This window comes from Scyliorhinus torazame, chromosome 10 (genome assembly GCF_047496885.1).
Source record: "Scyliorhinus torazame isolate Kashiwa2021f chromosome 10, sScyTor2.1, whole genome shotgun sequence".
In the NCBI taxonomy this organism is placed as follows: domain Eukaryota; kingdom Metazoa; phylum Chordata; class Chondrichthyes; order Carcharhiniformes; family Scyliorhinidae; genus Scyliorhinus; species Scyliorhinus torazame.
In genome coordinates this window covers 51,242,812-51,268,208 of record NC_092716.1, presented here as the reverse complement: position 1 = coordinate 51,268,208, position 25,397 = coordinate 51,242,812, and the positions used below count along the sequence as shown (strand labels likewise).

Below are 25,397 nucleotides of genomic sequence, written 5' to 3'. Positions count from 1 at the left end.
ATCCAGGCAAATGTGAGGTGATGCATTTTGGAAGATCCAATTCAAGGGCGGACTATACGATCAATGGAAGAGTCCTGGGGAAAATTGATGCACAGAGAGATCTGGGAGTTCAGGTTATTGTACCCTGAAGGTGGCAACGCAGATCGATAGAGTGGTCAAGAAGGCATATAGCATGCTTGCCTTCATCGGATGGGGTATTGAGTACAAGAGTCGGCAGGTCATGTTACAATTGTATAGGACTTTGGTTAGGCCACATTTGGAATACTGCATGCAGTTCTGGTCGCCACATTACCAGAAGGATGTGGATGCTTTAGAGAGGGTGCAGAGGAGGTTCACCAGGATGTTGCCTGGTATGGAGGGTGCTAGCTATGAAGAAAGGTTGAGTAGATTAGGATTGTTTTCATTGGAAAGACGGAGGTTGAGGGGGGACCTGATTGAGGTCGACAAAATTATGAGAGGTATGGACAGGGTGGATAGCAACAAGCTTTTTCCAAGAGTGGGGGTGTCAATTACAAGGGGTCACGATTTCAAGGTGAGAGGGGGAAAGTTTAAGGGAGATGTGCGTGGAAATTTTTTTACGCAGAGGGTGGTGGGTGCCTGGAACGCTTTGCCAGCGGAGGTGGTAGAGGCGGGCACGATAGCATCATTTAAGATGCCTCTGGACAGATATATGCTCCACTGTTCGAAAAGATCGGGGAACAGAGGGAAGTAGATCCTTGGAAAATAGGTGACAGGTTTAGATAAAGGACCTGGATCGGCGCAGGCTGGGAGGGCCGAAGGGCCTGTTCCTGTGCTGTAATTTTCTTTGTTCTTTATTCTACTTCAAATAATAGTATTGGCTTTTTAACTTAAACAAGCAAACAGAACATTTTTAAAACATGGACTTAGGCAATACTGATAATGCTGCATCATTACCCAGCATCTGTTTCCCTGTGATGGACATTGTAGTTACAGTCATTTCTGAAATACTTTAAAAAGTGACATTCATTGTGATTCTTAGTGAGATGTAAATAATGCATCATCAATCATAAAAAATAACAATGCTTCAATATGATGCACATTCATCTTTGCAGGAAATACACAGAATTTTGAAAATTCCTTTAATGGAGCCAAAATCTCCTTTGGTTCTATTGGTTTGGCGTTTTATAATGGACTTTGGTCATATGATGGATGGTAAGGGACTTTTTCTAAATTGTTATATGATTAAATGGACAATGTGTATTTATGAGTGAGATGATGTGGGGGATGACTTGACAGAAATATATAAGATCCCGAACGGTATTGAAAGGTGGGCGTGGAAACGATGTCCCTACTCTTGTGGATGAGTTCAGAACTAGGGGGCACTGTTTTAAAATTAGGGGTCGCCCTTTTAGGGCAGAGATGAGGAGAATTTCTTTCTTTCAGAGGCTTGTGAGACTTTGGAACTCTCTGCTTCAGAAGGTGGTGGAGGCAGGGCCATTGAATATTTTTAAGGCTGAGGGAGATAGATTCTTATTAGGCAACAGAATCAAAGGTTATCAGGAGTAGATGGGACTATGGAATTTGAAACACACACAAATCAGCCAGGATCTTTTCAAACAGTGGAGCAAATGGCTGAACTATAGAATTGCCTACTTTTGTTCCTATTTTGTTTTTTAAAGAACTAATTCATGGGATATGGGCTTTGCTGGCTAAGGCAGCATTTATTGACCATTCCTAATTACCCTTGAGACGGTCAGTGATCTGCCTCCTTGAACTGCTGCAGTCCATATACTGTAGGTACATCAACAGTGCTGTTAGGGAGGGTGGTGTGGTGAGAGGCAACATGGTAGCATGGCCCATTTAAGGGGGGGTGGGCTCGACTGATCATGTGACCAGCATCAATTGCTTTGGAACATGCGAACCCCAGTGAACAGGAAGTTTGTGTGGTGCCCTGGGAGCAGGAACCCGGGCAGTGTGGACTCCTGAGCTGAAGGGATTACACCTGTTATATTGAGTTCTGTGCCTGTTACTTATCTGCCTTTGCCTTACATCAACAAACACCTTGTTAACTGCTGGAAGCCTCCAGTGTCTGCCTCGAGCCACCACATTGGCAACGAGGTAAAAGGTTTGATCGCAGCCTGCAGTGTATTGTGAATTGAGGGAGGAGTTGAGGGTGTAGTTGAGAAAGGAAAGAAGCTTCAACAAGAGTCGGGGGTCATTAAACCGTGAGTGAAAATGCAAATCGTCAGTAAACTAGACCCGTTTGACCAAGAGGCGGAGGATTGGAGTCAGTACATCGAAGAACTCCACTATTTATTTACCGCGAATGAGATCACAGGTGAGGACAAGCAGAAGGTGATACTTCTGACAGTTTGTGGGCCCCAACGTATAATCTAATTAGGAACCTCATGTCCCCGAAGGCACCCGACTTGAAGACCTTTGGTCAGATAGTGAAATTGGCCAAAGAACACTTCAACCCAAGATCCTCGAATACCCTCCAACATTATAAATTTAATTCTGCTGTGAGGGACCACAAAGAGTTCATCTCAGCTTTCATAGCCAGGTTTCGCCAGCACGATAGCACAAGTGGATAGCACAGTGGCTTCACAGTGCCAGGGTCCCAGGTTCGATTCCCCGCTGAGTCACTGTCTATGAGGAGTCTGCACGTTCTCCCCGTGTCTGCGTGGGTTTCCTCCGGGTGCTCCGGTTTCCTCCCACAGTCCAAAGACGTGCAGGTTAGGTGGATTGGCCATGATAAATTTCCCTTAGTGACCAAAAAGGTTAGGAGGGGTTATTGGGTTACGGGGATGGGGTGGAAGTGAGGGCTTAAGTGGGTTGGTGCAGACTCGATGGGCCGAATGGCCTCCTTCTGCACTGTATGTTCTATGTTCTATCTCACTGAGCGCTGTGAGTTCGGGACCAGCTGGCTTGTGGGACCCATAACCTTAATATCCAGAAGAAGCTTCTGGCAAAAAACAATATAACGTTGGAAAAAGCGATCGAGATAGCTCAGGTGATGGAGTGTGCGGAGAAAGGCGCCACTGAGCTCAAAACATTGCTGAAGGGAGGTCAACCAAGTGTAGGGCGGTATGGCCTTGAGTTGCGCGGCAGGATCAAGAGGCACAGCAGAGAACCAGACACGGTCCTCGGGACCGGAGCAGAGTCAAAGGGCCGGCAAAAAGAAAGGGCGCCAACCCAAGTCAGAGGTGGACTGCTCTCATTGTGGTTGGGGGGGGGGGGGGGGGGGGGGGGGGGGCCATCCCCAAGTGACCTGCCATGTTCTGGTGTTTCCGGTGCAACCACAGGGGGCACATTCAAGCACGTACCGTGCTGGACAAAACGCACCAATGCAAAAAAAACATCAGCAGCAGCAGTCCACAGCGCCACTGAACATAGTGGAGAAGAGCTCTGAAGAAGAGTATGCAATGTATCATTTGAATGTAGTCCAGTTGAATAAGATGGCTCCAAGTGAAATGGTCTAAGAACGAACGGCAACCCCCTCAAAATGGAATTAGACACCAGGGGCGGGATTCTCCCCTACCCAGCGGGCAGGCGGTCCTGGCGCCGAAGAGTGGCGTGAACAACTCCGGCGTTGGGCCGCCCGGAAGGTGCGGAATCTTCTGCACCTTCACGGGCTAGGCCAGCGGCGGCGGGGTTGGCGCCGCGCCAACCGGTGCCGAAGGGCCTCCGCCGGCCGGCTCGAGTTGGCGCATGCGTGGGAATGCCAGTGTGTGCTGGCGTCACCCCAGCGCATGCGCGGGGGGGGGGGTTCATCTTCGCGCCGGCCATCGCGGACTGTTACACCGGCCGGTGCGGAGGAATAGAGTGCCCCCACGGCACAGGCCCGCCAGCGGGTCGGTGGGCTCCGATCGTGGGCCAGGTCGCCATGGGGGCACCCCCCGGGGCCAAATCCCCGCGCGCCCACCCGAGGACCCCAGAGGCCGCCCGCAGAGCTAGGTCCCGCCGGTAAGTACTTGTTGTAACCGGCGCGGCGCAATTCCCGCCCCTGCCAAATCCCCAGCACCGGAGAATCGGCAGCCAGTGGGGGCGGGATTCACGCCGCCCCCCCGGCGATTCCCCGATCCAGCGGGGGGTTGGAGAATCCCGCCCCTGGGCTTCAGTGATCATTGTGGGACAGCAGACTTTCTGATACATCTGTGTTGGAACTCAGCCTTTACGTTTGAACAGTACTAAAACTTTCCACGTACACTGGGGAAACCTTGAATATCTTTGGAACCACCAACACACCAATGGCCTATAAAGGGCAGGAGGTCTATCTACCCTAGGTTGTCATGGAAGGGCACAGACCTAGGCTGATGGGAAGAGATTAGTTACAGAAGGTTAAGTTCAATTAGCTGGAAATTTTCAAAATATCCAACAGCATCCTCCAAGATGTCCGAAGGAGGTATGAAGATGTTTTTCCCAAGGAACTGGGCTTGATCAAAGGCATCAAAGCCAAAATCTATGCCAATCCAGACCATCCAGAGCCAGACCAGTGCCATGTGCATTACATCAGAAGGTTGAAGCTGAGTTTAAGAGATTAGACAAGCTGGGCATAATCAAACCGGTCCAGTTCTCTGAGTGGGCAGCGCCAATAGTCCCTGTTCTCAAACTGGATCATTTGATAAGAATTTGAGAGGACTGCTGTTAGAGTCCTTCCTTTTGATTTCCCTCTGTTGCCATTTCTTTAATTTTATTATTTTTGTTCCGTGGACCCATAAAGGGAATGTGCCTTTAAGCAGTGGACTCAAGCTGAAGCAGCCTGCCAGTCAGGACAGTATGTTCCAGGATTTGTTTTTGGAGAGGAAAAGACAGACTCATCAGTGCCGGGTGAATCTTAAGAACCAGCTTTGGATAAAGTCTATTGATTGGCTGGCTGGCAACATACGAGTTAGCCAGGGATAGTGTTCTGGCTGACAACAGTTAGTGATTGATTTCCGCGTGATGCTTCTGAGAAAACTGGGCAGAAGTGATCAGACATCGAAAGAAGAAGGAGCTCGCTCTCATTGCTGATGTAAAAGACTGCTTTATTGGTCTAAAACCTGTGAACCTATCAAGAAAGTAGACCGCCTTTCCAGAGAAAACCATCTCAAGCCGAGAAGGAAGAAGTATCGAAACAAAAGCTCGAATTTAACTGGAAGCTGTCCTGGTGCATCAGGGATCCTTTATCCTTTTATTTTAATCTTATGTTCTTCCCTATCCCTCTATTTTAATATTAAAGATGTATGTTATGCTTAAATCTGTCCTTTTCAGGAATCAGCTCAACTTTATAACAGAGGAACTGAAAAATCCCTACAGGTAGGATATTTCTACAGCTTTAGCATTTAAGTTGTATAAAACAGAGCAATCTTGTTCAAAAAAACACACATTACTCAAATCAATCAAAATTAATAGCTTTTCAGGATATGAGAGTGTGATCTAAACTGACAGTACTGAAGGGGTGTCAAAAAACATGAGATGTTAAACTAAGCCCTCCTGCTTGCTTGTAGACTGGTTTAGTGGTAGACTATGCATTCCACACCATCATCTGTAGAGCAGGACTTTTCTCCCCAAATCCTCAATGGTGATTGTGAGCTGCTTTCTTAAACCATCTCAGTCTATCTGGTGTTGGTATACCCACATTGCTGTGTAAGGAGGGAGTTCCAGGATTTTGACTGAGCCAGAGTGAAGAGATGGAAAAATAATTCAAAGTCAGGATGGTGAGTGGCTTGGAGGGTAACTTGCAGATAGTGTATCTGCTGCCCTTGTACCTTTAGATGGTAGAGGGCATGATGTGGAAGATGCTGTAGAAGGAGCCTTGGTGAGTTTCTACAGTGTATTTTGGAAATGCTACACACTTAGATTTAGATTTGTTGTCATGTGTAGCGAGGTACAGTGAAAAATATTGTTCTGTGTACAGTCCAGGCAGATCGCTCCATGCATGAAAAACATAAAACGTACGATAAATACACAATGTAAATACATAAACATAGACATCGGGTGAAGAGTTATAAGATTTAGCTTTAGATTTATTGTCACATGTACCAAGGTACAGTGAAAAGTACAGTCGAGGCAGATCGTTCAAACATGAAAATCACAGGACGTATGATAAATACACAATATAAATACGTAGACACTGAGTGAAGCGTACAGAGTATAGTGCTACAATAGTAGAGAAGATGCATAGAGAGATCAGTTCAGTCCATAAGAGGGCCATTCAGGAGTCTGGTAACAGCGGGGAAGAAATTGTTTTTGAATCTGTTGGTGTGTGTTCTCAGACTTTTGACACTGCGCTAATTGAGGGATTGAATGCTTAAGGTGATGAATGAGGTAGCAATTAATGAATGGTTTTGTCTTCAATGATGTCAAGCTTCTTGATTGCTGTTGGAATTGTGTTCATCCAGGAAAGTGGAGAATATTCTGTCACACTCCAGACTTGTGCCTTGTAGCTGGTCAACAGGCTTTGGGGAGTCGGGAGCTGATTTACTCACCACAAGAGTTACCAACCTCTGATCTGCCCTTATGGCCACAATATGCATGTTGCTAATCCAGTTCAATTTCTGATAATGGTAACCCCCAGGATGTTTATAATGGGGAATTTAGTTGCGCAGTTGAAGGTCATGGGGAGATTGTTAGATTATCCAGCAGTCATTACCCAGCAGTCATTTGGCATGGATATTATTTCCCTTTATTAGCCCAAGCCTGGATGTTGTCCAGGTCTTGCTGCAAATGGACATGGACTGCTTCTGTATCTGAGGAATCGTGAATGGTACTGACTGCTGTGTAATCATCAGCAAACATCCCAGTTTCTTTGATGAAGGTGCTGAAGATGGTTTATCCTGGGACACCACCCTGAGAAACACCTGCAGAAATGTCCTGGAGCTGCAATGATTGGCCTCCAACAACCACAACCATCCTCTTTTGTGCCTGGTATGATTCCAGCCGGTGGCAAATATACCCCCATCCAGGATTCTCATTTAGTTTAATTTTGTTAGGGCTCCCTGATATCAGACTTGGTTAAATGCTGCCATAATACCAAGGGTAGTAATGGTCAACTCACCTGAGAGGATTTTGTAGCCTGTCTAATACAAAGAAAACTATTCACAATGGTTGTTTCATCCTTGGTTTATGCTATAGTATTAGACATTAAGCAGTACAGGAACACTCCTGGAGCAAGACACAGACCACTTATAACAACGTGTGACTTTTGAGCAGTACAATAAGGAATCTGTGATTATTTTAAGGATGTTTGTACATGGCTTTTAGGAGTTTGCATCAATTGTAAAGGATAATGCCATCCATGTATTAAGATGTGGATGCTGTTTGGCTGGCAGACACAAAGGGGATTTATAGATACAAATGAAAGCTATATGCAGAGGAGCTATGTACAGATGCAGATACTAAGAAAAAGAAGGCAGAGAAAGAAAGAAGAACACAGAGAATTGTTGTGAGCAGAAGAAATCACTCTCAGGAAGAGATTAGTTTTTCTGTTTGCCAGGAAAAGAGACTGTGTGAGCTGGCTAAAAAGGTTTAAAACTTGAAAAGCTGTGTGAATAACTCAGTGAAGATCAAGAGCTGAGCTCTTTCCCAGAAGAGGCCAGATTGTGAACTGGGGTGTTGCAGGTAAATACTTTGAAAAGTTATGCCATTTGGACTGTTGTGACCCATGGGAAAGTGGGTTTGATTAAGTGTGCCTTTCTGATAATCTATCTGTGAAACCCGAAGGTGAAAGTTATTGTTGGTTAAGACTCTTGATCTACCCTTCATGAATGAAGAACAAGTGGAAATGTTACATATACTTCAGATAAAAAGACAAATTTTGCTTTCAATAATTCATAAAGCAAAGATGCATTTCACATCACAAGCATTCACGTCACTCCCCACAGACATGTATCTTTGCTTTATAGATTATTGAAAGCAAAATTTGTCTTTTTATCTGAAGTATAATTTGTTTGTTATTCATGTTTAATTTTCATTGCTTCAGATTTGTGTTAAATTGAAAGTTACAAAAGTGGAATCTTGTTTGTAATTTCTTCATGTGGAGATTATTTTGTAAATTTGGTTATTTTGGTTCACGGATCCCCACATGGATTGTAACAGAGTGGCAGTGGCACTCTTTCCAAGAAAACACTTATCCAGACCCAAAACACACAACATAATATGATGTCGAAATTAAAATGGGGATAATTGTACAGTGGCTACATGCATGCATATAATTGAAGCAGTTTCCAGCTTGGAATACATAAATTGCTATATGGGAGTTGGAAATGAGAAGAATGGCCTGTCAATTAGTTACTGTAGCTGTGGTGTTGCAGCAGGTACCTGCAGCAGGGCACATATTGTTATTGATGCTGAGGAATTCCAGAAAAGCTGATTTAATCTATGTTCGGCAATTAAAAATACTATGAAAAACTAGAAAAATATTTTATTGTTGATTAAAATGTGCAAGAGAACTCTCTTGGCAATATTGTTTTGAATTGTGTAAGGGAATAATTTGCAAGGTTTGAAGTTTTTAATTATTGATCATCTTTGTTTGGCAGAAATTTACCACTCGCCATCATCATTGGTATTCCTTTAGTCACTGTTTGTTACATCCTGGTTAATGTTGCATATTTCACCATAATGACTCCCGCAGAACTTCTGCAGTCCTCTGCTGTTGCAGTGGTGAGTATTTCTTTAACTGTTAATCGGTCCTCAAATTGTATAAATAAAAGAGGTGCTGAACTAGATTGTGAAATTCTTTCCAAACATATTATTTCAAATGTACAGTCAACTGTAAGGTTTCAACGGTTTGTAAGTATAGGCGGCTGGAATTTCATGGAGTACTAGAGACCACGTCGACTTAAAATAATGGGTGGGACCCAGATCTGGAAATCCTGCTCTCATTTCTGACACATCCCATTTTTACCAGTAAGAGAAAAGAGGAGAGGTGTTACGCCACATGCAGTAAACTCCGACTCTGCAAGGGCCATGTGTGTTAAGTTCATGGAGCGTATCCCACAGTGTGGGAGTTAAAAAGCTTTAGATTGGTCATAAATACTCTCGAAGGGGATCATAAATACTCTTGAAGGGCCGATGCAGTCTGTACAACTGTCAAGCTGTCAAGTTGTTTAAATGGCCAGCCCTTTAAAAATATGTAGAGAAAATACTGCCAGCCATTTGCGAGTCAAAAAAAATCTATTCTGACAGTTGCAAAACTGTTCCTTGACATAACGATAAGTGTTATCATCAAAGCATTATTAATGCTTAGCTGTTTCTCACAAGCTATCATTAACACAGATGTAAGTTCACTGTTTGATGGACAGCTTCAAAGAAGCTATTCAAATATAAGCTGTCTTTGATGTGTGATTATAAATACAAATTGTGATGAATGTTATATTTTATATTTTATATTTTGTGACAGTAATGTTATTAAAACTCTTTTTCAAAATACGTACAGGCAGTATGTCTGTTAAAGCTGTAATAAAAGAGTTGTAAAAGATGAGGTGATCATTCATTCCAACCACTTACTTTGTTACAGATAAAGGGCTAATGGAACATTGTTTATATTTTGTTTCCCTGGAGTGTAGATAATTTATGAGGGATTGTGTCTAGTCCTAGCTAAGCAGGTCATTGAACTTAGTGGGATACTATTAGGAGGAGCCAGGTCTGTCTGTAGTTTTTCAGTCTGTTATAAGATTTTAAATTGAAGAGCAGTTTGCCATATGACTTAAGTCTGAGAAGTCAGAAGTGTACTGAATCCGCTCTTGAAAGGATCTCTCTCCAAAGGTCTCTACACAGATAAGCAAGTAACCTGTCTTGTTAACTTTATTTATAAGTGCCATTTAAACTGTATTGATTTGCTTAATTGGAATTAATGGAAGATGCAGATAGTAACTCCAACAAAAAGTTGTTTGGGATGCTTGTTCGGTATTCTAACAGATTGTTTGGTCTTGTCTGGTATCCTAACAAATTTTTTTTTAATAAGTCATTAGGTACTTGAGGATATTTATATGTATTGAGTGGACTTTCATGAATATGGGACTTTTGAATGTAGTGAAATCTGTAATAGATATTTATAACTTGATTTTATTTATTCTCAGCATGGCTCCTGAGAACTGCCTATGGTGGCTACTGAATGAGCTGACATGGAGTGTATAAGAGCAAAGTGTGGTGGGTGGTGGCTTGTGTGTTCATATTATTTGGCATGAGTTGGCTATAAGGGCCTATGGAGATGGGTGAGGTGTCAGGAGATGTGGCTATAAGGGACAATGGAGTGGGTGACATGGAAGGTATATAGCCATTGGGGGTAGTTGGGGACATGGGTTGGCACATTGGCATGCAAGCGCAGGGGAGCGGGTAGGAAGTGAGTGCTTATGTTTAAGACAACTGGGCTGAAACCCCAGAGCATGAGGGGAGACTCATTGCAGCCTATTTTGGCACCTGGCAGTTCATAGAATCCTGGCAGTTCATAGAATCCCGACAGTGCAGAAGGAGGCCATTCAGCCCATCGAGTCTGCACAGACCCTTCAAAAGACCACCTACCTGGGCCCAATTCCCCAACCTATTCCAACGACCCCACCCTAAGGGGCAATTTAGCATGGCCAATCCACCTAACCTGCACATCCTTGGACTGTGGGAGGAAACCGGAGAACCCAGAGGAAACCCACGCACACACACTCCACAAAGACAGTTATCTGAGGTCAGAATCGAACCTAGGTCCCTGGCGCTGTGAGGCAGCAGTGCTAACCAGTGTGCCTCCGTGCCTCCACCGTTCTTGTGGCTGCCTCTGATCTGTGTCTTGTGGTAGTAGGCCTAACTCCATCCTTCACCTGTCGTCCCTCCCGGAAAAGACAAATTATCCCATTTTGGGCACTTAGTCTCATCCAAAAGACAGCAACACAAACAGTGGAGTTTTCCATCAGAACTGCACAGTAATGTCAACCTGGGTTTTATGGTCAAGTCTGAGTGGGAATTAAACTAGAATCTTCTGACTCATAGGCGGGAATGCTACCAACTGATCCATGCAAACATGATTTAGTTCTCTCCTCACAAACAAACAAACTATAATAGAGTACACTGTCCCTCTGCTTCCCAATCTTGTGTGTATAAACCTGGTCAAAAATCCTGAAGCATCCCGGGCTGAATTCTCCATCGGCAGGATCCTCTGTTTCGCCAGCAGCGCTCTCACGCCCACCGATTTCCCGACGGCATGGGGATGCCCACAATGGGGCACCCCATTGGCTCGCTGCCGGGACGGAGAATGCCACTGTTGGCGGGGGCGCGCCGCACCCGCAGAGAACCCCACCCCTCATTTTTAAAGAATTAAGACAGAAGTGGCTCACTGTGGGTTACTTGAGAAAAGTGATCTGTTTTGAAGGTGTTTCAATCATTGCAGTAATCAGATGGTACAGTTCCACCTCAGTGAGCCTCGCCATCTCATTCTATTTGATAGCATTGCTGCTTTTCAAAGGAATGCCTCCGTCACAGAGAAAAACACGACATGCCATCATACTTAGGTGAGGAATGTGTTTGTCTGGGAATTTGTGTCTCTAAACTGTGTCTTGGTTTAATACACGGAGTACGGTGTAGAAACAAATGGTTGGCTGTGAAACAGTCATCAGCTGCTGTAAATTTATGAATAATCCCATTGTGTCTTTGATAATGTTTAAAAACCATCTGTTTTCCTACTTCAAACCAATTACGTGCTACTCCAAAGAAATTAAGCAAATAGAAGGCATGGTCTGCGGTTATTTAATTCTTGATTTATTTTGGAAGCTGGTCTCATCTAAAAACTGTGATCCTTTAACATAAATATTTTACATGGAATTGTATAAAAGGTACAACTGGAGTTACCATTCTGTTGCCAAGCCTCACGATAAAGCATGTTATTAGTATTCATCACACAAAACCTCGTTTTAACTGTTGTTGAGTTGTCTGTTTTCGACTCAAGTGAGACTTGTTTTCTTTTTTACATAACCTTATCTGATCTGGTAATTTAGCTGTTTTGGCCAGCTAAATTATTGGGCTGTGCATAACTTGCCTGGCAGATGTGAACAGTGTTTAATCCAACAGTAGTACTGTAAATAGAATGATTATTAGTTCCTGCACGAGGTACCCTCAATAATGACACTTTGAGATTAAACTGTAAAGAAGGCTTTATTAGACTAATAACTATGCTAGAGCTAGAGACGAGAGCTGACTGCTGCACAGACCATGAGGCAGCCCTTTATGTATGACTCCCAGATGGGCGGAGCCAGAGGCGGAGTCCCCAGCGTTCCAAGCCCGGTCTTAAAGGGGACATCACCTTACATGATGATAAGGCAGTAAGCGTTCATCACATTCACCCCCTGTTTAGAAAAAGAGTCCGGCGGGGGTGAAGTGCCATCATAGGTCCATCCGTCTCGGTGGCCAGATCGTCCTCCTCGACCTCCTCAATTCGGGCGGTGGTGCGGCGGGCACGGACGTTCCGGTTGAGGGCACATCCGGGAGCACAGCGGTCGGAGCTTCGGTCCGGGACGGGGCAGGTAAACTAGGCAGGGCCGGGGTAGCGGTGCCGGCATCGGCGGGGTGTGTAAAGGGGGGGCGCAAGGGGGGGCACACGGTAGGGGCTCACCAACGGGTGGTAGGGCCGGAAGGGGGTGTGTTGTAGGGGGCGACGGGTCCTGCAGGGGAGCGGCGCGGGAAGGGGCGTCTGTGGTGGAGGATCCATTGGGTGCCAGATCCCGGAGGGAAACCGTATCTTGCCTGCCGTCGGGGTACTCCATGTAGGCGTAACGGGGGTTGGCATGGAGCAGTCGGACCTTTTCAACTAGGGGGTCCGTTTTATGGCTCCTCGCGTTCCTCCGGAGAAGAACAGATCCCGGAGCCATCAGCCAAGGTGGAAGTGAGACCCCGGAGGTAGACTTCCTGGGGAAGAGAAACAATCGGTCGTGAGGGGTCTCATTCGTCGCCATGCAGAGGAGTGACCTAATGGAGTGTAGGGTATCGGGTAGGACCTCCTGCCAGCGGGTGGTTGGGAGATTTCTCGACCGCAGGGCCAGAAGGACAGCCTTCCACACGGTCGAGTTCTCCCTCTCCACCTGACCGTTTCCCTGTGGGTTATAACTGGTCGTTCTGCTCGAGGCGATGCCTTTGCTGAGCAGATACTGACGCAGTTCATTGCTCATGAACGATGTACCCCGGTCGCTGTGGATATAAGCAGGGAAACCGAACAGGGTGAAGATGCTGTGCAGTGCCTTAATCACCGTGGCTGAGGTCATGTCGGTGCAGGGAATGGCGAATGGGAAACGGGAGAACTCATCGATCACGGTGAGGAAATAGGCATAACGGTTGGTGGACGGGAGGGGCCCCTTGAAGTCCACGCTCAGTCGCTCAAAGGGGCCCGAGGCCTTCACGAGCCGAACCTTGTCTGGCTGATAGAAGTGCGGTTTGCACTCCGCACAGACTTGGCAGGTCCTGACCATGGCCTTGACCTCCTTGGTTGAGTAAGGTAGGTTGCGGGACTTGATGAAATGGACGAGCCGGGTAACCCCCGGGTGGCAGAGGTCATTGTGGATGGCTTGCAGGCGGTCCTCCTGCGCGTTGGCGCATGTGCCGCGGGACAGGGCATCTGGGGGCTCGTTGAGCTCCCCTAGACGATACTTGATATCATACGAGTAGGTGGAGAGTTCGATCCTCCACCTCAAAATGTTATCGTTTTTTATTTTGCCCCGTTGTGCGTTATCGAACATAAAGGCGACCGACCGTTGGTCGGTGAGGAGGGTAAACCTCCTACCGGCTAGGTAGTGTCTCCAGCGCCGTACAGCCTCCACAATGGCTTGTGCCTCCTTTTCGACTGCAGAGTGTCGAACATCGGAGGCGGTGAGGGTTCGGGAGAAGAACGCTACTGGTCTGCCTCCTTGATTGAGGGTAGCAGCCAGGGCGATGTCTGATGCATCGCTCTCTACCTGGAAAGGGATGGTTTCGGCCTTGATGATGTCGGCCTTGATGCGGCTGAAGGCCAATTGAGCCTCAGCCAAGAGGGGAAAAGTAGTGGTCTTTAGCAGTGGGCGGGCTTTGTCCGCATACTTGGGGACCTACTGGGCGTAATAGGAGAAAAGCCCCAAGCACCGTTTGAGGGCCTTGAGGCTGCGGGGGAGAGGGAGTTCCTTAAGGGGGCGCATGCGGTCGGGGTCGGGACCTAGGACCCTGTCTTCCACGACATAGTTGAGGATGGCCAGCCGGGAGGTGTGGAAAACGCATTTGCCCTCGTTATAGGTCAGGTTAAGGGCTCGGGCGGTCTGGAGGAACTTTTTGAGGTTAGCGTCATGGTCCTGCTGATCATGGCCGCAGATGGTGACATTGTCCAAGTACGGGTATGTAGCCCGCAAACCGTACTGGTCCACCATTTGGTCCATTGCCCTTTGAAAGACAGAGACCCCATTTGTGACACCAAAGGGGACCCTGAGGAAGTGGAAGAGCCGGCCGGCTGCTTCGAAGGCAGTATAGGGGCGGTCTTTTGGTCGGATGGGGAGCTGGTGGCAGGCGGATTTGAGGTCGACCGTGAAAAAGACTCGGTATTGGGCGATCCGATTTACCATTTCCGCGATGCGAGGAAGGGGGTACGCACCAAGCTGCGTGAATCGGCTTATGGTCTGGCTATAATCCACGACCATCCATTTCTTCTCCCCGGACCGGACTACCACCACTTGCGCTCTCCAAGGGCTGTTGCTAGCCTCGATGACCCCCTCTCCCAGTAAACGCTGGACCGCTGACTTGATAAAAGCCAAATCTTGGGCACTGTAGCGTCGGCTCCTGGTGGCGACGGGCTTACAGTCAGAAGTGAGGTTTGTGAATAGCGAGGGGGGTGTGACTTTCTGTGTCGCAAGGCAGCACACTGTGAGGGGGGGCAAGGGTCCGCCGAACTTCAGTGTCAGGCTTCGGTGGCTGCACTGGAAATCCAGTCCGAGCAGCAGGGGGGCACAGAGGTGAGGGAGGATATAAAATTTGAAACGGGTGTATTTGGCGCCTTGGATCGAGAGATCCACAATACAGTACCCCGTGATTTGTACCGAGTGGGACCCAGATGCGAGGGCTATGGTTTGGGATGCGGGATGGGTGCGTAGGGAGCAGCGCCTTACCATTTCAGGGTGGATAAAGCTCTACGTGCTCCCGGAGTCGAAGAGGCATGCAGTGTCGTGCCCGTTGACCTGGACCTGCATCATGGAGTTCTGCAGGTGTTTTGGCCGAGTTTGATCGAGGGTGATCGCACCCAGTCGCGGGTAGTCGGAGTCCTCAGCCGAGTCGGACTCGTAAAATGGCCGCCGTTGCCGGCTGCGCGTGTCGGGTCGAGAAGATGTCCGCCGACAAGATGGCCGCTCCCATGATTCGCACAAGGCTGATGACGCGTCAGAAGAGGGCGTGTCGGGTCGGTGCGCAGCAGCATTGCGAGGCCTGCGGGCCCGAGAGCCTGATTTTCGGGCCGGCTGTTCTTTGTTTTTCTGGCCCCTGGGTCTGGCCAGGCAGACCCTCGCAAAGTGCCCTTTCTTCCCGCAGTTGCTGCATATCGCGGAGTGGGCTGGGCAGCGTGGGCAGCGTGGGCGTGAGTGCTGGCCCTGTCCGTGGAAGTAGCACGGTGTGCCCCCATGGTGAGCAGGTCGCCGCGTGGCGCAGGCCTGTAATACGGTTGAGTCTGAGGAAGTCCGGGGGGGTGCTGGCAGAGTCCGCGGGGTACGTACCCCAGTTATGTCGGGCCACCGCCAGCGAGGAGGCGAGCGTTAGCGTCTCTTGGAGGTCGTTTGCCCCGTTTTCGAGCAGACGCTGCCGGATGTAGGTCGAGCGGATGCTGGACACGAAAGCATCTCTGATGTGCAGGTCATATGGACTTCCCCTGTCACATCCTGATGGTCACAGTCCCTGGCAAGCGCGGTGAGTTTCTCAACAAACCCGTCGAGCGATTTCCCCCGAGAGCTGCCGGCAGGTAGAGAGCAGATGCCGGGCGTGCACCTCATTGATGGGTTTGACAAACCGCTTGCGGAGCAACTCGATCGCCGCATCATAAGTCGTCGCCTTTTCGAGCGTGACGGAGATTCTGTGACTCACCCGGGCGTGGAGTAGACGCAGCTTGCGTGGCCCCAGGATGGGAGTCTGTGCGGAGTCCAGGTAGGCCTCGAAGCACCGCAGCCAGTATTTTAAAATTTCCTTTGCCTCCGCCGTTCGTGCTTCCAGATTGAGCTTCTCTGGTTTTAGGCCTGCGTCCATCCTGAATCTAGTTTAGTCTAATAAATTGAGGTACCCTCAATAATGACACTTCGAGATTAAACTGTAAAGAAAGCTTTATTAGACTAATAACTATGCTAGAGCTAGAGACGAGAGCTGACTGCTGCACAGCCCATGAGGCAGCCCTTTATGTATGGCTCCCAGATGGGCGGAGCCAGAGGCGGAGTCCCCAGGGTTCCAAGCCCGGTCTTAAAGGGGACATCACCTTACATGATGATAAGGCAGTAACTGTTCATCACACTGCATCATACATTCTGCTAGAGCAGAAATACTTCAGATAATAAGGCGCATGTCTGCCTACAGCAAGTATTGTTGGCCATTGAATGAGACCGTTATCAAAAGAGATAAAAGCAATACCATCTATTGGGATGTTATTTGTAATTATCCAAGTACTTATCTATAAAAAGTTAATAACTTGGCCTAAGTGATTGGGTTCTGGTGGATGGGCAATATTTAATGAAACAATATTGAAAAATGAAAGGTCATGTTCTCAGGAACAAAATTACTATTACCATCACCTGACTGTAGTCGAGGGCCCAAGCACTTACTGTGAAGAAAGTACATGGAGTGTTCAATAGATTTGGAAATACCAAGTGATGAACGAAAACAATGTTTGATTATTATATTACTTTGGGGAAGGTATGGGGGGGCGGGATTCTCCCTTTCTCAGACTAAGGGCTGGATTCTCCGTTTCAGCGGCTAAGTGCCGGCTCAAATGGAGAATTTGCGGGCCTTTTATGACGCCAAAATCGGCGCCGAGCCCTCACCAATTCCGGGACCGGTGAGGGACTAGCAATGGCGCCGGGTAAAACCCCCGCCTCCCGCACCAAAAGTGGCCGAAGAATAACCTGCGCGGTACAACATGGTGCCGGCCCCGAGCGTACCTGGCCTGCCAAAAAATGCCCCCGTAACGCCCCTCGCCACCCCAGACCATCCCCCATCAGACCCCCCCCCCCAGCCACCGCCGAAGCCCACCTGTCAGCGGAACAGCTCCCCCACCCCCCGACTGTGGCAGCGCTGGACAGTCCGCAGCCACCACGCCAGGTTTACGAGGGGACACGCGACCAACACCATCAGGAAGTTGGCCCATCGGGGGCGGAGCATCGGGGAAGGGCCTCAGGTGATATCCTGAGGCCATCCCGACGGCATGCGTATGCCGTTTTTGAGGGGGCGGAGCATCGTAAAAACGGCGCCGCCCCCGATTTTGGTGTAAAAATGGATTCTCTGGCCGATCACTGAATGCAATTTCAGCGTCGGCGATCGGAGAATCCCGCCCTAAGTGCTGACGCAGGGGCATAATTCATGGACTTTCACGGCTGCAAAACTGGTGCCGTATCTGGAACAATTCAGCGACTGTGGAGGGGCTAACACCCGCTCCTTGTGGAACACAATCGATTCCAATGAAAAACTGCAGCATTCGCCGGGTCCGTGATCGACACTCCGGAGGCTGACAAACCGCAGCAGCACATACACATTATAATCACCACACACATTCATTCCAGCCAACAAGATGACACTGGATGTGCCGGAGTGTGCCCATACAGCTGATGGGTCGGCTGGGGCCAGAGGGCACCTGGGGGGGATGGCCTGCGGGGACACCCATGCAACCCGTGGTCTTAAGTTCACAGTGGGCTGTCCGCAGCGTGCCCAGCTGCATGGCTGCCTTGCAGGCTGCGGCAATGGTGTTCCGTGCACATCCACCACAACCCCACAGCCCACCTCCTGGCTACCCCCTGCTACTCCCTCTGACTCTGGTAGAAGCCCCCCGGCCAGCGGCACAACTGTCAGCAAACTATGGCGATGTTAGACACTCTCAGTACCCCCTCTCCCTCAGCAGCCACAACACCAGTTTCACGATTTTTAAAGCACAAGTGAACCGCGCTGTCAGAAACTCGGCCCATCGGAGGCAGAGAATCGCGGCGGCCCGGAGAATACTGGGTCAGGCCCTCTAATGATATGTAAAGGGTGTTTACTCTACGTGTGTTCCGGATCGCATTGACGCCATTGTTGAGGAGACGGGAATTGCGATTTGGCGTCAGAAACTATTCTCCACCCAATCGTGTTTCCTGATTTTGGCAACATAGAACATTACAGCGCAGTACAGGCCCTTCGGCCCTCGATGTTGCGCCAACCTGTGAAACCACTCTAAAGCCCATCTACACTATTCCCTTATCGTCCATATGTCTATCCAATGACCATTTGAATGCCCTTAGTGATGGTGAGTCCACTACTGTTGCAGGCAGGGCATTCCACGCCCTTACTACTCTCTGAGTAAAGAACCTACCTCTGACATCTGTCTTATATCTATCTCCCCTCAATTTAAAGCTATATCCCCTCGTGCTAGACATCACCATCCGAGGAAAAAGGCTCTCACTGTCCACCCTATCCAATCCTCTGATCATCTTGTATGCCTCAATTAAGTCACCTCTTAACCTTCTTCTCTCTTAACGAAAACAGCCTCAAGTCCCTCAGCCTTTCCTCATAAGATCTTCCCTCCATACCAGGCAACATTCTGGTAAATCTCCTCTGCACCCTTTCCAATGCTTCCACATCCTTCCTATAATGCGGCGACCAGAATTGCACACAATACTCCAAATGCGGCCGCACCAGAGTGTTGTATAGCTGCAACATGACCTCATGGCTCCGAAACTCAATCCCTCTACCAATAAAAGCTAACACACCGTACGCCTTCTTAACAACCCCCTCAACCTGGGTGGCAACTTTCAGCCAGCGGAGAATCCCACCCATGGTAAGGGGGCTACAGAAGTTTTTTAAAAATGTCCCCAAAATTAATTTAAAGATGATATAAAAGAAGAAGGGCACTCAAATGATTGTGTCTTTGCTGGCTCTTCGGTAGATGAATCTAATTAATCCCATTCCCCTGCACTTTAGCGACCCCCTAAATAAGGAACCCCACTCAGAGCCCCCTAAATAAAGAGACCTCACAGAAACCCCCTCAATAAGGACCCCCCTCATAAACCCCCTAAATAAAGAGATCCTCAGACACCGTTAAATAGGAAACCCCCTCTCAGAGACTGCCTAAATGAAGAGACCCCCCCCCCTCATTTGGACCCCCTAAATAAGGACACCCCTCCCACAGACCCCAAGAAAAGTGACCCCTGTCAGGACGCCCCCCCAGAAGGGCTCCACGAGCAATCCAGACAGAAGCAGTGAAACAAATTATTGCTTTAACACTGACCTGGGCAATACGTAGGTCAGAAACAGGAAGCAACACCTGTCAATTCCTGGAAAGAGAATTCCGCACAGCTGTGTTTAAACCCCCTCAGATCTTTGATCTGCAAGCCATTCATTGATTTCTCTTTGATAGCGATTTAACTAGGCCATGTTTGGCAGCTTCCACACACCACAGCAGTCACCATTACTCCAATCACCTTCCTTTGCGGTTTAGTAACTGAAGTGCTCTAACCGCAATATTTAGACACATCAATCTTTGATTAACAGCTCCTGGACCACTTCAAACAGAATTAAGTTCTGTCCAATCACCTCCATTCACAGTTGAGTGATTTTAAATTGGTCAGCTAGAAATTGACAGCACGTAACTCTGTTTGAACTGGTCCCTTTATTTAAAGGGACTCTGTGGGAGGTCTCTTTATTTAGGGGGTCTCTGGGTGGGGTTCCTTATTTAGGGGGTCTCTGTGGCAGTTCTTTATTTAGGAGGTTTCTGGGGATTCTCTTTATTTGGGGGGTCTCTGGTGCGGGTAATCTGGTGGGTGTGGGGTGGACAGGGGTCTTGCATTGTGGGGGGCAGGGGGTCCTTGGGTGGAATTTGGGTGAAACTCCCTTAACAAGTTACCCCCTTGGCCACGTTTATCAGGACCAGTAGTAATTCTTGCCCATGTGATTCCCGACCCAGAGGACTGGAGAATCATAGGGGCCCAGAGAATATGGTGCCCGGCCTGCTGAGTGGGTGCAAATGGGTCTTAATGAACCATTTGCATCCTCCGGCTGGCACGGGGAGCAAATCTCAATCCCGACACCAGCAGGGAGCCTAGAGCATCGGAAATGGGTCGGCGTCTGGAGCCAATCCCATTTTCTTCACAATGCAGGATTCTCCGCCTCATCGGTAACTTTGCTACCGTTGGTGCAAGACAGGGAATTTAGCCCAATGTTTTCCCTTTCATCAAAAATATCATTTGACAACTGGCTGGTTTATTTATTGTTGGTTAGTAGTACAATCAACTCACATGATCTGTTTACCTGTGAGCATGTGTACACCAAATCACTACCCCAAATCTTCACCCAGCCGCAATTTAGACTCCATGTTAAACAGTTAGGCTGTTAAATCCCACTGTTCCCACGTAGAAAGCATGCATTGCAGATGCACCATCTCTGTGCATGCGTGTGTTCACTGTTCGCAATTGCACCATTTACAAGATTTCGCAGGAATGGATCCCCGTGAACAATGGTGGTTGACTATATAGAACTTGAGTATTGCTGGGCAAAGAGTCATGTTGTCAAAACTTTTTATCTTGTACTCATCAGGATAGGAACAAGAATGCTAGTTTCAAAGGGAGCAATAACCTACACTATGAGAAAAGGGTTCCAATTGCTTGGTAAATCGACTCTGACTGGTTGAGGTGCTGCCATGGAGAATGCAACGGGAAACTATCACCCCCACATTTTTGTTTAGATATAAAAAGGCACTATGCCTGAACATACTCCTCTTGCCTGTAGAGGACAGATTGATGGATATGAATATATGTAGCTTGACCAATCAGAGTCAACTTGCCAATATATCAGTACCCTTTTATATTTAGATCTATACTTTCATATGTACAAATAGTAGGGCTACTTCTCTCCCCAGTATAAAATCTATGGTAAAGACGTGATGAACATATCAAACATGGGTCTGACAGGTGGCACGGTGGTGCAATGGTTAGCACTGCTGCCTCACAGCACTGAGGACCCGGGCTCGATCCCGGCCCTGGGTCACTGTCCGTGTGGAGTTTGCACATTCTTCCTGTGTTTGTGTGGGTCTCACTCCCACAACATAAAGATGTGCAGGGTAGGTGAATTGACCATACCAAATTGCTCCTTAATAGAAAAAAAAGAATTGGGAACTTTAAATTTATTTAAAAAAACATGGGCCTCACGGTCATAGCTGAATTAAATTAAACCAGAAACAATCATGCATAATTGTACCCATGTTTCTTGATCAGGATTCCCCAAGTCACAAAGCACAATGCACAAGTTCCTCATGTGCAGGTACTCAAACTTATTCTAAAATTGATTGGCTGAAATCCATGTAAAGTGTTGAAATTCACAATGAAAAGTTACATTCTACATGGGCAGCACGGTAGCACAAGTGGATAGCACTGGCTTCACAGCGACAGGGTCCCAGGTTCGATTCCCTGCTGGGTCACTGTCTGTGTGGTGTCTGCATGTTCTCCCCGTGTCTGCGTGGGTTTCCTCCAGGTGCTCCGGTTTCCTCCCATACTCCAAAGACGTGCAGGTTAGGTGGATTGGCCATGATAAATTGCCCTTAGTGACCAAAAAAAAGGTTAGGAGGGGTTATTGGGTTATGGGGATAGGGTGGAAGTGAGGGCTTAAGTGAGTCGGTGCAGCCTCTTTTTGCACTGTATGCTCTATGTTCTACTTGAATGTAATAGTTCAGAAAAATTCTGGAGTTCAAAGCATATGTGAGTAAGAAGTAAAGGGGGAGACATTAGAAGATTAAACTAAAAATGTAGAACATTTTTCTAATTTTCTGATTTTGTTAGCCTTGTAAAAAAATGTGAAACCTTAATATTCCAATAACTTTATATTGTAATAGGCACGTAGAGATTTGTATCATAGCCACTATGCCACAACGGGATAAGTTATCTCCTAACTGGAGTCCAGCTAACCGCTTTGGCTCGGTTGGCTGGACAGCTGGTTCATGATACAGAGTGAGACCAACAGCACGGGTTCAGATTCCCATACTGGCTGAGGTTATTCATGAAGGCCTCCCTTGTCAACCTGAGGTGTGATGATCATCAGCTTCTCCTCCCTCAAAGGGGAAAGCAGCCTATGGTCATGTGGGACTATGGCAACTTTACTTACTTGGTAACCTCCAAAACATTGTCCAGCTTTCTTGATTTAAAAAAAATCTTCTTTTCTTTCTTGTATAAAAAGTCATGGAAGTGTTCAATAGGATTGAGCATAGGGACCTATTATCCTCCAAAGAAACATACCAGAATTATGTTTCCTTCTATGATGTGAAGATTCTGTATGACAAGCTTTCTGAATAAAAGAAAGTCCAATAAAAGTTTCTCCCATAAGCAGGTCAAATAGTTCCTCCAGAGAGTCCGTACGGATAACCAGGATCTAAATATATATTATCCAGTAATGACCTTCATTTATTTTTGGATCCTCCCAATTACAACTGGATTTGAGAACATGCGCAGAAGATGTGGCAAAAGTTGTCAGATTCGCTAATATTTTTCCAACACTATTGTGGCTGCCACTGCCAACATTCCAATTTATGAAGTTCAACTTAAGTTCAATAGTTTAAAATCAAGGATATGGCTGGTTTAACTCAGTAGGCTAGACAGTTGGTTTGTAATGCAGAACAAGGCCAGCAGCGCGGGTTCAATTCCCGAACCAGCTTACCCGAACAGGTGCCAGAATGTGGCAACTAGGGACTTTTCACAGTAACTTCATACTTGTGACAATAAAAGATTATTATTATTATTATATTGACTGTCTCGTAGCAATTTGCATGTAGTCACATTAAAACTGTAGTCACAGTGGGCTAAGCAGCTGGCTTGTAATGCAGAACAAGGCCAGAACAGGGCACTGGCTTTTTAAAAATCCTTCCCTTTCAATGGGGACGTGCTAACATTTGCAGGGTAGAGGTGCTGGTGGGTGTGCTGGGGGGAGGCTTTTTAAGACCATCATGCAGTTCAATTCCCGTACCAGCCTCCCCGAACAGTCGCCGGAATGTGGTGACTAGGGGCTTTTCACAGTAACTTAATTGAAGCCTACTTGTGACAATAAGTAATTATTATTTTTATTATTAAAACCTGTAATATAAATAGACAACTTTTTTTATCAGAACAGTCTCCAGTCTCGTCCCCAAGTATATTTAATGATGTTTCAGCTAACTGTGCATTAAGGTTCCAATGATTTAATAGGGAAATTATTCAAAGTATGTTTCATAAATTGATAATGAGTTGTTTGAACTATAATTTTTTAAGCACTGTTTTAATATTGTACTTAAAGCTGCAAACTGTACTGTACATTCCACTAACCATAATTACATATGAAAATAAATCTCATTCTAAATTCTATGCCATTGCAACAGGAAAATTTGTGACATTGTACTTGATTAATTTATTGCAATAGACTTTTGGTGATCGGGTCCTCACACCGGCCTCTTGGGTAGTTCCACTCTTTGTTGTATTTTCTACTTTTGGAGCTGCAAATGGTTCCTGTTTCACTGCCGGCAGGTAAAATAAACTTTTTTTTTATTAAAACAAAGAACAAAGATGCATTTTCCACTTCGGTTCCACTGTACCACATTATTCTCTGTCTGAGAGTCTGAATAGGCAGTCCACTTTGAAGCTACCGCAAATGCTATTCACGAGCTAGCTCTCAAAAAGACAAGACAGTAATCTAAAATACAGGCCTCCGGCGTTTTTAAAAATCCTTCCCTTTCAATGGGGACGTGCTAACATTTGCAGGGTAGAGGTGTTAGTGGGTGTGTTGGGGTAAGGCTTTTTAAGACCATTGTGCTGTGTTGGAAAGGGATTTAATCAGTAATATTGCAAAAACCAACACTAACACATGAACAAACCTGCTTTCATTTTAACTGTGTAGATTTACTGGAGTCCAAGTAACTGGAGGTGGGTCTGTAATTCTGATGGGCAAACAAATATCTGTTCCTCTGAGGGTAGACTGGAGAGACTGTTCTCCTTAAAGAGGAGTTTGACAGGTGACTTGATAGAGGTGTTCAAAGTCATGAGAGCTCTTGACAGAGTAGATGGGTAGAAAATGTTCCCATTGATGGAACCGTGAGGAGCAAGAGGGCATCAGTGTTAGGTGAATGGCACAAGAACCAAGGGCGACATGAGAGAAACATTTTTTCACAGTTAGGACCAGGAATGCACAGCCTGAGTTTGTGGTGGAGCTGATTCAATCGTGGCTTTTAAAAACGAATAGGACAAATTTCTGAAGAGGAATGATTTATAGCCGTGTGGGATTTGCAGAGAGCCAGCATGAACGTGACAGGCCTTGTTCCGTGCTGTAACAATTTTATGGTTCTATTCTGTGATATTTTCCTGGTAATTCTAATTTTAATTGTTGTGGTCAGAGGGCACTCTTCTCCCCAGGGCAATTCTCCAATGACTCACAGCAGGAGGCAAATGTTCGCTGACACATCCAATCACAATCTGCAATCAAACTCAGCATGAAGACCGTGAATAGATGAGTAGCACTGGGATAGATTCCTTCCTGTTTACACAATTCAGAAAGATAAGGGAGAGAGTACTTTCGTAATATATTTTATTCAATTTACCAACTTAAAAAAAAACAGCTCAGTCACTTTATGCTACATTAGGTGCATTTATTCAGCCAGAAATAAAGGGAATTTCATTTTGTCAAAAGATCAGGTAAAGATCTTAGGTCACCAAACAACTGTATCCTTCACCTTTCCCAGTTATCAACTCCAATATATTTCTACACATTTTTTTGTTGAAACCCTTTTCTCTGTTACACTATCCATTTCAATCATATCCAAAGGCTCGACCAGACATCTGCTTCTGGCTCAGGAACATCTGTTGTGTGGGAAAAGCAGGTGAAATAGTTTAACATAGCGCTTTTTAAAAAAAAATGAAACATTCCCCTTCTCTGCGAATATTGCACAGGAACACAGACAGAGACTCACCGTCTCCCACACCCTGATACACAAATGTATTATGTTCCTCATCAGCCAATACACACTGTTCTCTTTAAAGCTTTCTTTGGATTGTTAAAATTAATTAAAAGCTGAAAATTAAATATTTTGCACATCTGGAGAGCTGTTTTGATTTCATCTTTTCTTAACAGACTTACGTTTGCCACAGCCCGTGAGGGCCACATGGTTAAGATTTTGTCATACATCAACGTTAGACGTTTAACGCCTTCGCCGGCTCTCATATTCAATGTAAGTGATTCATGCTTTCATTTGCAACTTTAAAAATTAGGATAGCATGGTGCTATGTGCTAATATGATAATA

At 46.6% G+C, this 25,397-nt stretch overlaps 1 protein-coding gene across 1 annotated transcript in view; it reads left to right on the top strand.

The window, feature by feature from the left end:
• The window catches only part of slc7a9 (solute carrier family 7 member 9), a 138,117-nt gene that overhangs the window by 70,532 nt on the left and 42,188 nt on the right, over positions 1–25,397 (top strand). Inside the window, exons 6-10 of the mRNA XM_072518100.1 lie at positions 1,074–1,173; positions 5,215–5,259; positions 8,481–8,604; positions 23,527–23,630; positions 25,228–25,324. Of these exons, the coding sequence (XP_072374201.1) occupies positions 1,074–1,173; positions 5,215–5,259; positions 8,481–8,604; positions 23,527–23,630; positions 25,228–25,324 (470 nt within the window). The remainder of the gene's footprint in view (positions 1–1,073; positions 1,174–5,214; positions 5,260–8,480; positions 8,605–23,526; positions 23,631–25,227; positions 25,325–25,397) is intronic.